Source organism: Athene noctua, chromosome 2 (genome assembly GCF_965140245.1).
Source record: "Athene noctua chromosome 2, bAthNoc1.hap1.1, whole genome shotgun sequence".
NCBI lineage: Eukaryota > Metazoa > Chordata > Aves > Strigiformes > Strigidae > Athene > Athene noctua.
The window spans coordinates 77,351,151-77,363,479 of NC_134038.1; the positions used below are offsets into that span (position 1 = coordinate 77,351,151).

At 38.3% G+C, this 12,329-nt stretch overlaps 1 protein-coding gene across 3 annotated transcripts in view; it reads right to left on the reverse strand.

Moving 5' to 3' along the window:
* ABCA13 (ATP binding cassette subfamily A member 13) overlaps positions 1-12,329 on the reverse strand; it is a 202,990-nt gene that overhangs the window by 16,610 nt on the left and 174,051 nt on the right. For all 3 annotated transcript variants that reach the window (XM_074899474.1, XM_074899475.1, XM_074899472.1), the window contains 2 exons: positions 5,903-6,037; positions 2,132-2,235 (listed from right to left, as the gene is read on the reverse strand). In XM_074899474.1, the coding sequence (XP_074755575.1) occupies positions 2,132-2,235; positions 5,903-6,037 (239 nt within the window). The remainder of the gene's footprint in view (positions 1-2,131; positions 2,236-5,902; positions 6,038-12,329) is intronic.

Consider the following 12,329-nt stretch of genomic DNA (forward strand, 5'->3'; position numbering starts at 1 on the left):
AGTCTGATTGAAGGATAGAAGAGGATGCAAAACACTATAATCCAAACAGAATTTGGGACATGGAAATGCAGCTGAGTAGAAAAGCAGGATTCTTTTAGATGTGACTGCTTCAGATTATAAATAACAACTTTGATTTCTAAAGCTTAGGGCAGATGGGCTGCCATTCTGCATATTATAATAGAATTGTGTGACCAGTTCTTCCAAAGCATCATTTTATACATAGGACATCAGTCAGGACATATCTATCATCTCAAAAAGGAGTCGAAGTTGTTTGATGTTCCAGCAATTCACTGCATGTACTCCCCAACCCTTCTGAAATAGCTAAACAAGAGTTGTTTTGTGTGCTTCAGCCATGTGTCAGTCCAATTAAAGTGCTTTTACTGAACAAGCATGGCAATTAAGTACCCTCCAAGGAACAATTTCCTTGAAATAGGACAGGGATATGGTGAGAACAAGTAAACCACTCAGAGACATGGGGAGAGGGCCGGCTAACACATCTTCCCACAAGCCAGGAAAGTTAGCTGAGTCTCTTTGGGGTGTGGTAACTCCTAATGGTCCCCTTGGCATAACACTCCCCAGCTGTAGCAAAATAACACAGATTTAGGCCTTTATGGACAGTTAATACAATCTCACTACTCCCCCTCTCAAAACAGAAGTTAAGCATTGTGTCTGTAAATTAAGTAAATAGACCTCAAAACCTAATTTTTACACAGGAAACCATCTCTATACCTCATGCAGTTATTTGCATTTGTAAATTCCTTTATTTATACAAGTAGCCTTTGAAAGAATCTCAAATAAATCTCCAATGGCCTTCAGCAAATAATATAAATAGTATAAAATAATTTCTCTTCCTCCACCCTCACACAATGTCTTATTAATTAGAACTTAAATATGTACACTACCACAGTACTTGTATTTTATTCAAGTAATTCATTTGTAGAGCTAAATGAGCAATAGTAACAATTTTATAGATTTTGTTTGTTTGTTTATAGCATATTAGTAATGAGACCACAGGTCTCTTCGGTTTAGCTGGTGTTTAACAACTAAGGGCTCTTAATCTGGACTGGAAAGTCAAAGCACATTGTTTCCTTAAAATCACTCAAATCACAATGTATAATTTGTGTTCCCCCTAAATGAGTGAGCTGGTAAGCACTTGGGGATCAAATACAAGTATGTGATTTTCAAGACTCATCTTCCATAAATAGAATACTATATACTTTTGAGGACATTTTTCTATCAGTAATGTAGCACAGACATCTACAGAGAGAAAAATACATCTTGAGAACATCTGAAAAAAATTTAACCATATCTAGAAAATATCGAGGGAAGTTTTGCTGCATTCTTTTATTGATTTCTCTATGCTTCAAATCTCATATAGTCAAAATGTTACATTGCTATTTTGATTAATGAGTTCTGTCTTTTCTGTGCATGTTTTCATGATCTCTCTCTCATTTAAAGCCATTTTATATATAATTATATGCAATATATTAAATTCTCTAGGGAACATTTTACTATAGATGTTACAAAACAGTATTGATGTTTCTTCCATTAAACTGATATACCAATGACCATATCAGAGAATTGACAGGATATTTAATGTAAATAGACTCTTCTTAGAGAATGAGGTCACTCCTATCATTTCCAGTAGTGCATACAGAGAATAAAAGAGACAATCTGCCTTTAAGATGCCATGGCACACACTTTTCATACACTGATGCAAAACAGAATCCTTAATAAAATCAGAAGAGGGTTTTTCACTCCCACGTCCTTTTGTAAGGATTTGTAGAGTGGGTGGCTGCAAAAGGATAACCTGGTGTTCCAAGCAAGAGGACACAACTGCAACACTGAATAGAAAGAGCACAGAAAAGGAAGAATTCATTGCATCATTTTTTCTGTGCCTCCAGCTCCCTTGAACCACATTCTAATCCTTGAAAATAAATTATATTAAATATTTAGCATTTGTGCAAGTTCCATTTTCACAAGTGGAAAGGAACTGCTATAAAATGCCAAGACATATTCCACGTTTCACACCAGGGTAGGCATGCCTTCAGAATATGCTTTTCTGCTCTCATTTGACAGCAGGTGAGGAGAGTGAACAGGAATATGCTGGCTGCTGGGATAAGGGTCTTACCTGTGGGATGTCAGCACAGCTGCACAGCCATCCTGAACTTCCTTCAGGATAGTTTTCCAAAGGTAGCGTTTAGAACAGGGATCCATTCCAGAGCTGGGCTCATCCTACAGGAAAAATGAAAATGACAATATAGCAGCATGGGAAAAACATACCACAGCTCCAGACCAACAGGAAGAATTTTTAAAAACTCACAATAAAACCATAAATATTTCTCTAAAAAAGCTACATTTTAGGAGGTCACTTAACAGACACTCTCATCAATTTTTTGCTTTAAGACATATAGTTTCATTTATACAATTATAGAAGGCAACTTTTATTAAATAAATTTGTATATATTATATGTTTATATATTATAATTACTATATTTATAAACACATACACATATTTAATTATACATATATACATATACTTTTTTTAATAGGAGAGACTTGTAGGTGTTTTTCTGCACTTTATGGAGGGGGCTGTTTCTCTCCTACGTGCACATCTGTCATGGGCCCGAAAGAAGTGGAGAAGTCAGGTAACTGCCACCTGCCTGTACTGTCCATCCCATAGCCAGATGTAGATAATATGTTTGGATTCAACATCCTCCAGCAGTTCCTTCCAGAGTCCCTTGGAGAGGAACTCTCACCCATGGTGGAGAGAATCCACAGGATTAAAAACCAATCAGTGTTGCCTAGTGCAAACCGTCTGGCAAACCCATTTCCAACTCAGATTGCTTTCATGAAAGAAAAAAGTGCAGCTACGAAAACTACATTTCCCTTCCTATCTAATCCTGCTGTCCTCACTAAATCAAATTAGGGATTCCAAAAGGTGGGCACTGTGAGAATGAAGAAGCACCTACTGTAGGAGAAGATGAGTTTCAAGAGCATCTAAGGAACCTGAAGGTGCACAAGTCCATGGGACCTGATGAGATGCATCCAAGGGTCCTGAGGGAACTGGCAGATGAAGCAGCTAAGCCATTGTCCATCAAATTTGATAAATTGTGGCAGTCTGGTGAAGTTCCTGCTGACTGGAAAAGGGGAAACATAACCCCCAGTTTTAAAAAGAGAATAAAGAAAGGCCCAGGGAACTACAGGACAGTCAGTCTCACCTCTGTGCCCGGCAAGATCATGGAGCAGATTCTCCTGCAAACTGTGCTAGGGCATATGGGAAATAAGGAGGTGATTGGTGACTGCCAACATGACTTCACTAAGGGCAAATCGTCCCTGATGAATATGGTGACCTATGATGAGGTTACATCATCAGTGGATAAGGGAAGAGCAACAGTCGTCACCTACCTGGACTTGTGCAAGCTTTTGACACTGTCTTGCACAACATCCTTGTCTCTAAATTGGAGAGACATGGATTTGATGGATGGACTACTCGGTGGATAAGGAATTGGCTGGATGGTCGCACTCAAAGAGTTGCAGTCAACGGCTCAATGTCCAAGTGGAGAGCAGTGACAAGTGGCATTCCTCAGGGGTCAATGTTGGGACCCGTGCTGTTTAACATCTTTGTTGGTGACATGGACAGTGGGATTGAGTGCACCCTCAACAAATTTGCCAATGACACCAAGCTGTGTGGTGTGATCAATGCGCTGGAGGGAAGGGATGTGCCATCCAGAGGGAGCTTGACAGACTTGAGAGGTGGGCCTGTGCAAACCTCATGAAGTTCAACAAGGCCAAGTGCAAGGTCCTGCACACGGGTCGAGCCAATCCCAAGCACAAATACAGGCTGGGCAACGAGTGGATTGAAAACAGCCCTGTGGAGAAGGACTTGGGAGTAGTAGGAGATGGAAAACTGAGTATGGGTCAGGAAAGTATGCTTGCAGCCCAGAAAGTCAACTGTATCCTGGGCTGCATCAAGAGAAGCGTGGCCAGCATGTTGAGAGAGGAGATTTTTTCCCTTCTGCTCTTGTGACACACCACCTGTAGTTCTCTATCCAGCTCTAAGGCCCCAACATAAGAAGGACATGGACCTGCTCAAGAGGGTCCAGAGGAGGGCCAAGAGGATGATCAAGGGGCTGGAGCACCTCCCTTGTGAGCAGGCTGAGAGAGTGGGAGCTGTTCAGCCTGGAGAAGAGAAGGCTCCAGGGAGAACTTACAGCATCCTTCCAGTAAAGTGGGGCCTACAGGAAAGATGAGGAGGGATAGCATGAATGGTAACAGTTTTAAACTGAAAGAGGGTAGATTCAGATTAGATAAGAGGAAGAAATTCTTTCCTGTGAGGATGGTGAAACACTGAACAGGTTGCCCAGAGCAGTTGTGGCTGCCCCCTCCCTGGCAGTGTTCAAGGCCAGGTTGGACGGGGCTTTGAGCAACCTGATCCAGTGGAAGGTGTCCCTGCCCATGGCAGGGGGGCTGGAACTAGATAACGTCCCTTCCAACCCAAACCATTCTATGATTCCCTGAAATTTTGTCCTCACTAATGCTTGGAGCAGATGGAATGATATCTGATTGTCAAAAGCCAGTCTCTTTCAGTACAAAACTAGGGAGAAGGAAAATTCCCGTTGCTTTTTATACTATCAAATTTCATAAGTTGTGTCTCAACATATTAGGGTGGCGTGGCCTTGGCCTATGTATTTGCAGCAAAGAATCCCAGCTAAAACCTAGAAGAAAAGTTCTCAAAAAACAAAGCAAACAAAACATCCAGCTTGATACCGATTTTTGTGCTTATCTCCCAATGGCGGAAGCAAAAAAGAATTCAGTTCAGACTCCTATTATCTGTGGATAGCTAACAAAAAAAAAAAAACAAAAAACAAACAAAAAAAACCATAAAAAGCAATAAAAGTAAAGCAACCTACACTATTACTTAAATTAGTAGTTATGATGCTGGATGTAATCTAGAAGAATATTCAGTGGTTTACATTGGTGTCTTTGCTTTCAGACCAAAAAAAAAAAAAAAAAGCCTTTTAAAATACTGCATAACTCCTTTAAAATCTGCTGGCTTTCTAAAGTCAGCCAAATGCTTTAAAGCATTTGACATGTTTAGATGTTTTTCTTTCCTCTTGTCATTACATATGCAATAGTCTGTGCCCTGCAGCAAGAAGTACGTTAAAATGGATACTTGCAGTAGCATGCTGTCATAAAGACATTAAAAAACAGTTGGAGCATTTTCTAAGATCAGGAAAAAGAACTGATTTAAGATTATCTCCTCCTTGTACTAACTGAACCAGGGTCAGTTTAAGCATAAAATGTAAATAAAATAATTCTGCTCAGATGTGAGGCAATGATAGGAGTTTCAGAAGCAGCAAAATGTGTCTGCTCTTCTGAATCATGAACCCCAAGAGAACACCAGTTTTATCTGAGCCTGCTTAGCCTGCAGTGTATTACTGGGAGCACTGGTTTTCCCCCCAGCTCTGGGAAGCAGAGTCCCTCTCTCTGACAGTTTATTCCACTGTTGAACTGGTTTAGCTCTTCCCAGCCAAGGCTTGAGAAAGGGATGTTCAATCTTCCCTAGTGAGACAATAGGCAATGATAAGAAAGAACAGTGGTGTTGTAATGATGAACTCCCCAAAGCTTTGTAATTTCCTGATCTTCAATACAAAAGGCAATGTTTAAACTGGAAAGGCCAGTTTCAGGCCTAAATAAGGAGTAGGATGGAAGACATCAAAAGAACATGTGGTAAGTATAATTCCAATTAACATCATTCAGCACCATTAGTTGGATTGTGTGCTTTGTGAACCCAACAAAAATATAAGAGCTATCCAGATTAATGAAGCATGACATAGTAAGGAATATGAATATCCTGGAAAAGATGGGTCAAAATAGGCAAAATATTACATTTACTCACCAGTAAAAGTATCTGGGGTTTACCAACTAAAGCCACAGCAGTAGAGAGCTTCCTCTTTGTGCCAGCACTGTATGTTCTCACCAGTTTGTCAGCATGGGCATTGAGGTGTAACCGGTTAACAAGGTCCTCTGCAACCTGTGGTTTAGAAATTTGAAGGCCAGAAAAGATGAGACAAATAGTGTTTGTACTTAAATTGAAAGAACATTCTGTTCATGCATATTAAGAAAATGTACATGTCACTTCCTTATTTACCCCCATTTGCTGCATATTATTACTTTTGAATCTTTGACACACACAAAAAATGCTCCAAGACCCCTTAGTTCTTCACAAAGGATAAGAATTTTCTTACATAGAAAATTTGGCTTTGTCATTGCTTGTAAAAGTAATTTGCATTCATTTTGTGTCAATGGGTTAATGATTTAAAGTGTTTCTCATTTCACCTGTTCTCTGGTATTTATTTGATCAAACATCTTAATGACTGAAAATTCAGGAGATAAAATTCTACATCAGCCACAAAAACATGGAAATGTCAGAAAAGCAAGTCACAGGTTGAGGATTTAGATTTTCTTAAAGAGAAAAGGTAACTTAGGGTTAAATTAATATACCTTTCTAATAACCGAGAGAGGTAAGTTGACCCTAGCTGGTTTGCTTGTAATTGCTTAAATAAGTATGTGTGATCTGAGTAATCTGAGAATGCACATGAGCACAGGTGGACAATGTTCATGCTGTCCTCTATGGCCTTTCTTCTTTACCTGTCAGAGACAGTCCTAATGTACAAGGCTCCCTCAAATACTGGTGCTAGACAATTTTAATTGTAGCAAGAGCCTTGTTCCACCTATATCAACTATCACTGCTGGACCAACCAGGGACACCTCATGCAAAAACATGAGGGACACAGCAGTGACTTGTCTACTCACCACTGGCAGATGCACCCTGCAAAGCAGCAGGTGTTTAGTGGCATGCTGCTGGTTGGTTGTATCATCGAAGGGTGATCGAATTTGTAATAGAGCCAGTATGTCTTCAACCTGGATGTACTACAGCTGGGAGATTCTTGTAAAACAATTAGTTGCATGGCGCTCTATTGCCTGAGATCAACTGCCAAAGCAACCCCAGCAGTATGGTGTATTCTATTTGCTCCCTCTTCAGCAAAAAACAAGAAGTACTGGAAGGATGAGTCTATCAGATGGACAGTCTCCAATTAATTCAGAAAATCCAATAGAAAAAATAAATATAAATAAACAATATTGTGAATTAATATTAACTATCCAATTCAAATAAACTGCCATAAGCATAATCATATCTTTTTATGAAACAGTTTTATGCAACCTCCTTTGGAAATGATCAAGATATTCATGACCCTTATAGCAAGATTCTTCAGTACTACATATAAAAATAAGGGACACCTCTGAGAGCAAGTTCTTTTGCTCTCAGAACAATGCTGCAGTGGTAAGGATCTGCAGTATTCTAGTGTGAATCCTGGCACTGGTATTAACAGTCACTTGTGTTCAATGTACTTTAATGTATAACCTGATAGCAATGCATGTTCTCAGGCAAAAGCTAGTTTTCACAAATATTGCTCTGCCTACAATAAATGCAGAGAATTTAAAAAAAAAATAAAAATAAATAAATCAACCAACCAAAACCAACAAACCAACATTAATCAACAACCATTAAACCAACCAGGTAATTTTATACAGAAAAGTTCAAGTCATCTGGTATTCGAGCATTAGTTCAGAGTGGTTTCTTTTCATTAGACACTACCGCTGTGTATCAGTAGCAGTGCTGCAAATTCTGTGGATTTAGAAATGGTCAAGCATCAAAGGTATATTCTAAGACATAACAGCTAAGCTTTTCTGTTGTGTTGTGTTTTTTTTGTTTGTTTTTTTTTTTATTATTTTTTTCTTCGAAACACAGGTCTCATTATACACCAGAATAGCCTATCAACACCTGTAAAGCACATTGTAGACAGTTTATCCACTCTACTAAACTGACTCAATTTGACTACCACTGGGAATGCATGCATGTTAGTGACAACGGGATTATCCTCCTACAAATCTGCCAATAATGTACAGAGAATAGCACAGAAAAGATCATAAAAAATTAAGACTAGAAAGTGAAAAAATGTATGATCTCTTCTTTAAACCAAAATTAACATATATTGCAAACTGCAACAGGCTTCAAGAGTTGTTAAACAATAAGGAAAAGAGGACTACATATCACAGCTGAAATGTAGTAAAAACTATCTTTTAGCTATGACAAGAACCACTATTTCTAAGACTGCTTTGAAGTGTTACCAAAACTCTTAGCCCAAGTTAGCAAAATTCCATCCTTTGAAAGAGACAATGAACGCTGCACAAGGAAGAATTTAGAAAGCCAAGGAATAGTGCCAGAAAGAAGAAAAAAACATTCAAGCAAGCCAAGTCTTCCTGTAATCTGTAGCCCCCAAGGAGACTCAATCATGTATGAGGTGTGAACATAATGCTCTTTGCAGGGAGCAACATTAAAAAGAATCAACTTTTCAAGATTTATGATTCTACATGTAGAATCCTCCCAACTATCTGGTATGTACTCAAGCATTCAGTGCACAGACACTCATGACTATGCCATCTCTTGTTTTGTACAAGGAGCGAAAGCCTGGCAAGTCCTCTGCTATGGGAACTTTGCAAGACAAAATTTCATAGTACCCACTTTGCTGCTGCTTTGAATGTGTAGAGTTTCTAGGATAAACTTTGCAGATCATTGCAATGCACACCACAATCTGGCTTGATATCCATGTACACATATTTCATGCAAAATGTATCAAATTATAGAACTTACTTGAAGCTCAGTAACTTCAGCAACAGGCAGAAGGATCAGGCAGTTTTCTTACTCCTAATGATTTCCCAGCTGCACCTAAAAATCTGTTCCTGCTATCCTCCTCAGCCCTTACATGTCAAAGAAGCACTGCAGAGCATGCTTCAGCAACTATAAGAATACAGAGCTCACTCTTCTTTCAAGAAATGACCCCAGATCTTTTCCTCTTTTTTTTAATGTGTATCATAAGATTTCTGCTAATGTCTCAGCTTCATCAATATGACTTAAACAACAACAAAACAATCATTTGAAAGAAATCTGATATATTATGTATTCGGTATATTGTGGAAGAGCTTGCCCATCTCCATTGTAACTTCATTTATCTGTATAACCAGTGGTATCCTGTGGTTTGTATCATAGTACACTAAGTAAAAATGAAAATCCCCCTTAAACTACTTCAAATGAAATTCAGAATAGAATATGTGACAAATCTTCAAACAGATACACACAATTATGTAAGAGATTTACAATTCTAATGGTTTCCTTCCTTCAGTGAATGTGAGATATATACACAAGCACCTTATCTCCCTCCTTGTCATATTCATCATGATGTTCTATTTCTGGTTTCAATTACTTTCAGCAGTGAAGGGTGAGGAGATACATCAATTTATTTATCAAGTTGGTAACATTGAGGCCAAATTAAAAGACACAGAGTTATATGCAAATGTATACATTGTGAGTGCAGTTGAAAACCATAAAAATGTGTCACACCTAGTCATGGCTGTAATAATGTATTTAAACTCTTTCCTTGCCCCCTCTCCCCCCAAATCCAGATTATGACAGACTTTACATCTATCAGGTAACAATTTCCCTATTTTCCGATATACCTTAAAATTATTTACTTTTCCCTCATCAATTATAACATCTTCAGTAAAATTTCCTTTTTCCAAAATGAATAGTTTCCATAGTTTTGGAATAAGCATTGGAAATGAGCCCTTCAAATCTGTAAAATCTAAACCAAATCCCCCAATACTCCGCACGCTTCCTAAAGACTGTATTCATTCCAGAAGAGGCAGTAAGGTAACTTGAATCTTTGCACACTTATTAATATTTGTGGGAGTAAAGGTAGGCATGGTGTCCTCTATCCACCAGGGAACCAAGAGGAACATCCACCTCACTGAAAAGCAGGAAGTGACGCTAATTATGTAACTACTGATGCTAATGAATTTCCACTCTCTTTTGAAAATTACCATTAACATTCAAGTAAAAAATTAAGTAGTACTGAGAGAGTTTTCAGTTACTGTGTCTTCCAGAAAAACTTGGAGTTAGTGAAGACTCAATCTATTAGAAGATTAGAAATGTGATAGCATGTCTAATCTGACTTGAAAGGCTGTATGCATCAGTGTATTAATTTTGCACCACTTCTGACAAAATAAATACAATGTATAACTTCTTGCTATTTTATTTTGAACAAACCCTCATAAAGCACACCTGAACTAATATTGAAAATGTGTATCATACCTAGTACAAATGATAATATGCATGGGTTGAATTCTAGAGTCACCTGAAAAATAATTATACACTTCCAAAACAGTTGTTCAAAGTGTCGGGTTCTGAGTAAGTGAACGCAGTGTAGGTTGAAGATCCTAAGTAACAGTCATTCATCAATTCCACATCAAACAGAATTTATTCTGCTTCAGAGTAAACCCAGGATTGTAAGATTTCTTACATTAGGGAAGCGTATACTCATGGTCAAACTTCTAGGGGAAAATAGTTCTTTATCTCAGAATCTTATAAAACTGTACACACTAATTCTCCTTAGGGTCCAAAAATAAGCAAGCATGCAAAGAATAAATGAATTAATAAATTCCTGTTTTCAGCAGCCATAGAATATAACATGTAAGGAAGTCAATGAGATTGCAGAGTCAATGCAAAAAACCTTCCTGGAGAGTTAACGTAAAGAGAAGTCATACTGACATTCAAAGAAGTCACCTCTAAAGGCCTGATGAAGCTTGCTTTGAGATTTGCAACACGAGTTTTAATGCAAATGAGAGATGTCATTTAATATTACTCTTTTATACTTTTGAACAAGCTGTATGCTGTCTTTTGGAACAAATTGAGATATGTAACCTTGATTTATTAAAGAAATAAAAACAAGACTCAAAAATACTATGTTGTTAGTATCTTTCTAAACAGCCCAAAAGCTCTACTCTGATTTTTCCAGTTTTGCAGCAAAAAGAAACTTTCAGAGCAGAATTGGAAAGTAAAGTAAAACTTCACATTACATGAAGCTTAACGTTGATAGCAAATGACCCATTTTTCTCCTCCTTTTCCATTCAGTTAATTACTGTTTTGGAACATTAAGTGCACTCAACTTTATGTCAGGCACTTAACTCCCGCTGCTGATAAATCTGTGTAGCAGAGGATTTGATCCTTGAAGTTAGTGTTTCAATAGATAACTTTAGCAAGCAACACATCCCGTAAATCACCTGCCTGCTTGCCAATTTGTTAAGAAGAAAAGTGAATGTATGTTCTTTTCCACATCAAAACTATGTACTCTCTAGAAGATATGTGTGTGTGAATGTTAGCATAAACACTTGCTGATAGACACACAGAGACAGGCTTGGAGCACCGTATTATAGGCAGAAGGGAATGAGAAAATAACAGCTTAAATTTCCATACAGCTGGTATTCTAAAACATTCCCAGGCCTTATTTTCTTTATATGCAACTAAAATGCACCCTTTCTCCAAACACCAGCCATTTCTGAGTTGAAACACAGCAGCTGTTCAACACTTGACAGCAGTGTCACACAGTCGGAAGGGCCTGCTGACAAAAGCATTTGTTGAGATAGCTGCATTTCCGTTTTTGATGAACGTAATGCAGAGTAGCTAAATATTATTTGCAGGAGCCCTTTGATGCCTTGATCACAATCATATGGCAAAGTCTGCTCTGCAGTCTATGCAGACAAAAAATTAAGGCAACTGAAAGGAAGAAAGGTCTCTATATCACAAATGTGCAACTAAGGCTCAGAAGGCTGCCTATAAAGAAGAGTGTAAGCCTACACCTAGATCATGTAAGGTCCAGGATAATCAAAAGATTAACATTAATCTTCTCCCCATGCACCACAGTAACATAACTCATCTCTAAATAATGCAGAATTGATTTGTATCCACTTGAAGCAGGACCCATATGTGAATCACCACACCATTTGAGAAACTGTTTCCCAAATGGTTTTGAGAACTATCGTTGCATTAGCTGTCTACTAATTGCCCAGAGAATAACTGGTTCTGAACATAAAGTGGAAGCTCTTAGGCACACCAATTATTCATAAATACTTCTGCACTTGCAATGGGTTTTATGAATGCCAGATATTTCAGAGAGAACTCTAGTCTCACATTAGCTACAGAGAAAGTATAGGAAGCCAGGTCACCCCTGTAGCTCTTCACCCAATACAGACAGGAGACAACATTTGCTGTAGTGTTCATTTACATATGCACATGCAGAGAGACCCTGCAGGCACAGCATAGAAAGCTGTTGGTATTGTCCTGCTCACTGTGATCTGGAAAACTTCCCAGGCACCTGGGAAAAGCTCAATGACCCATGGGACAGTTTACTTATGAAATCTAGGACCAT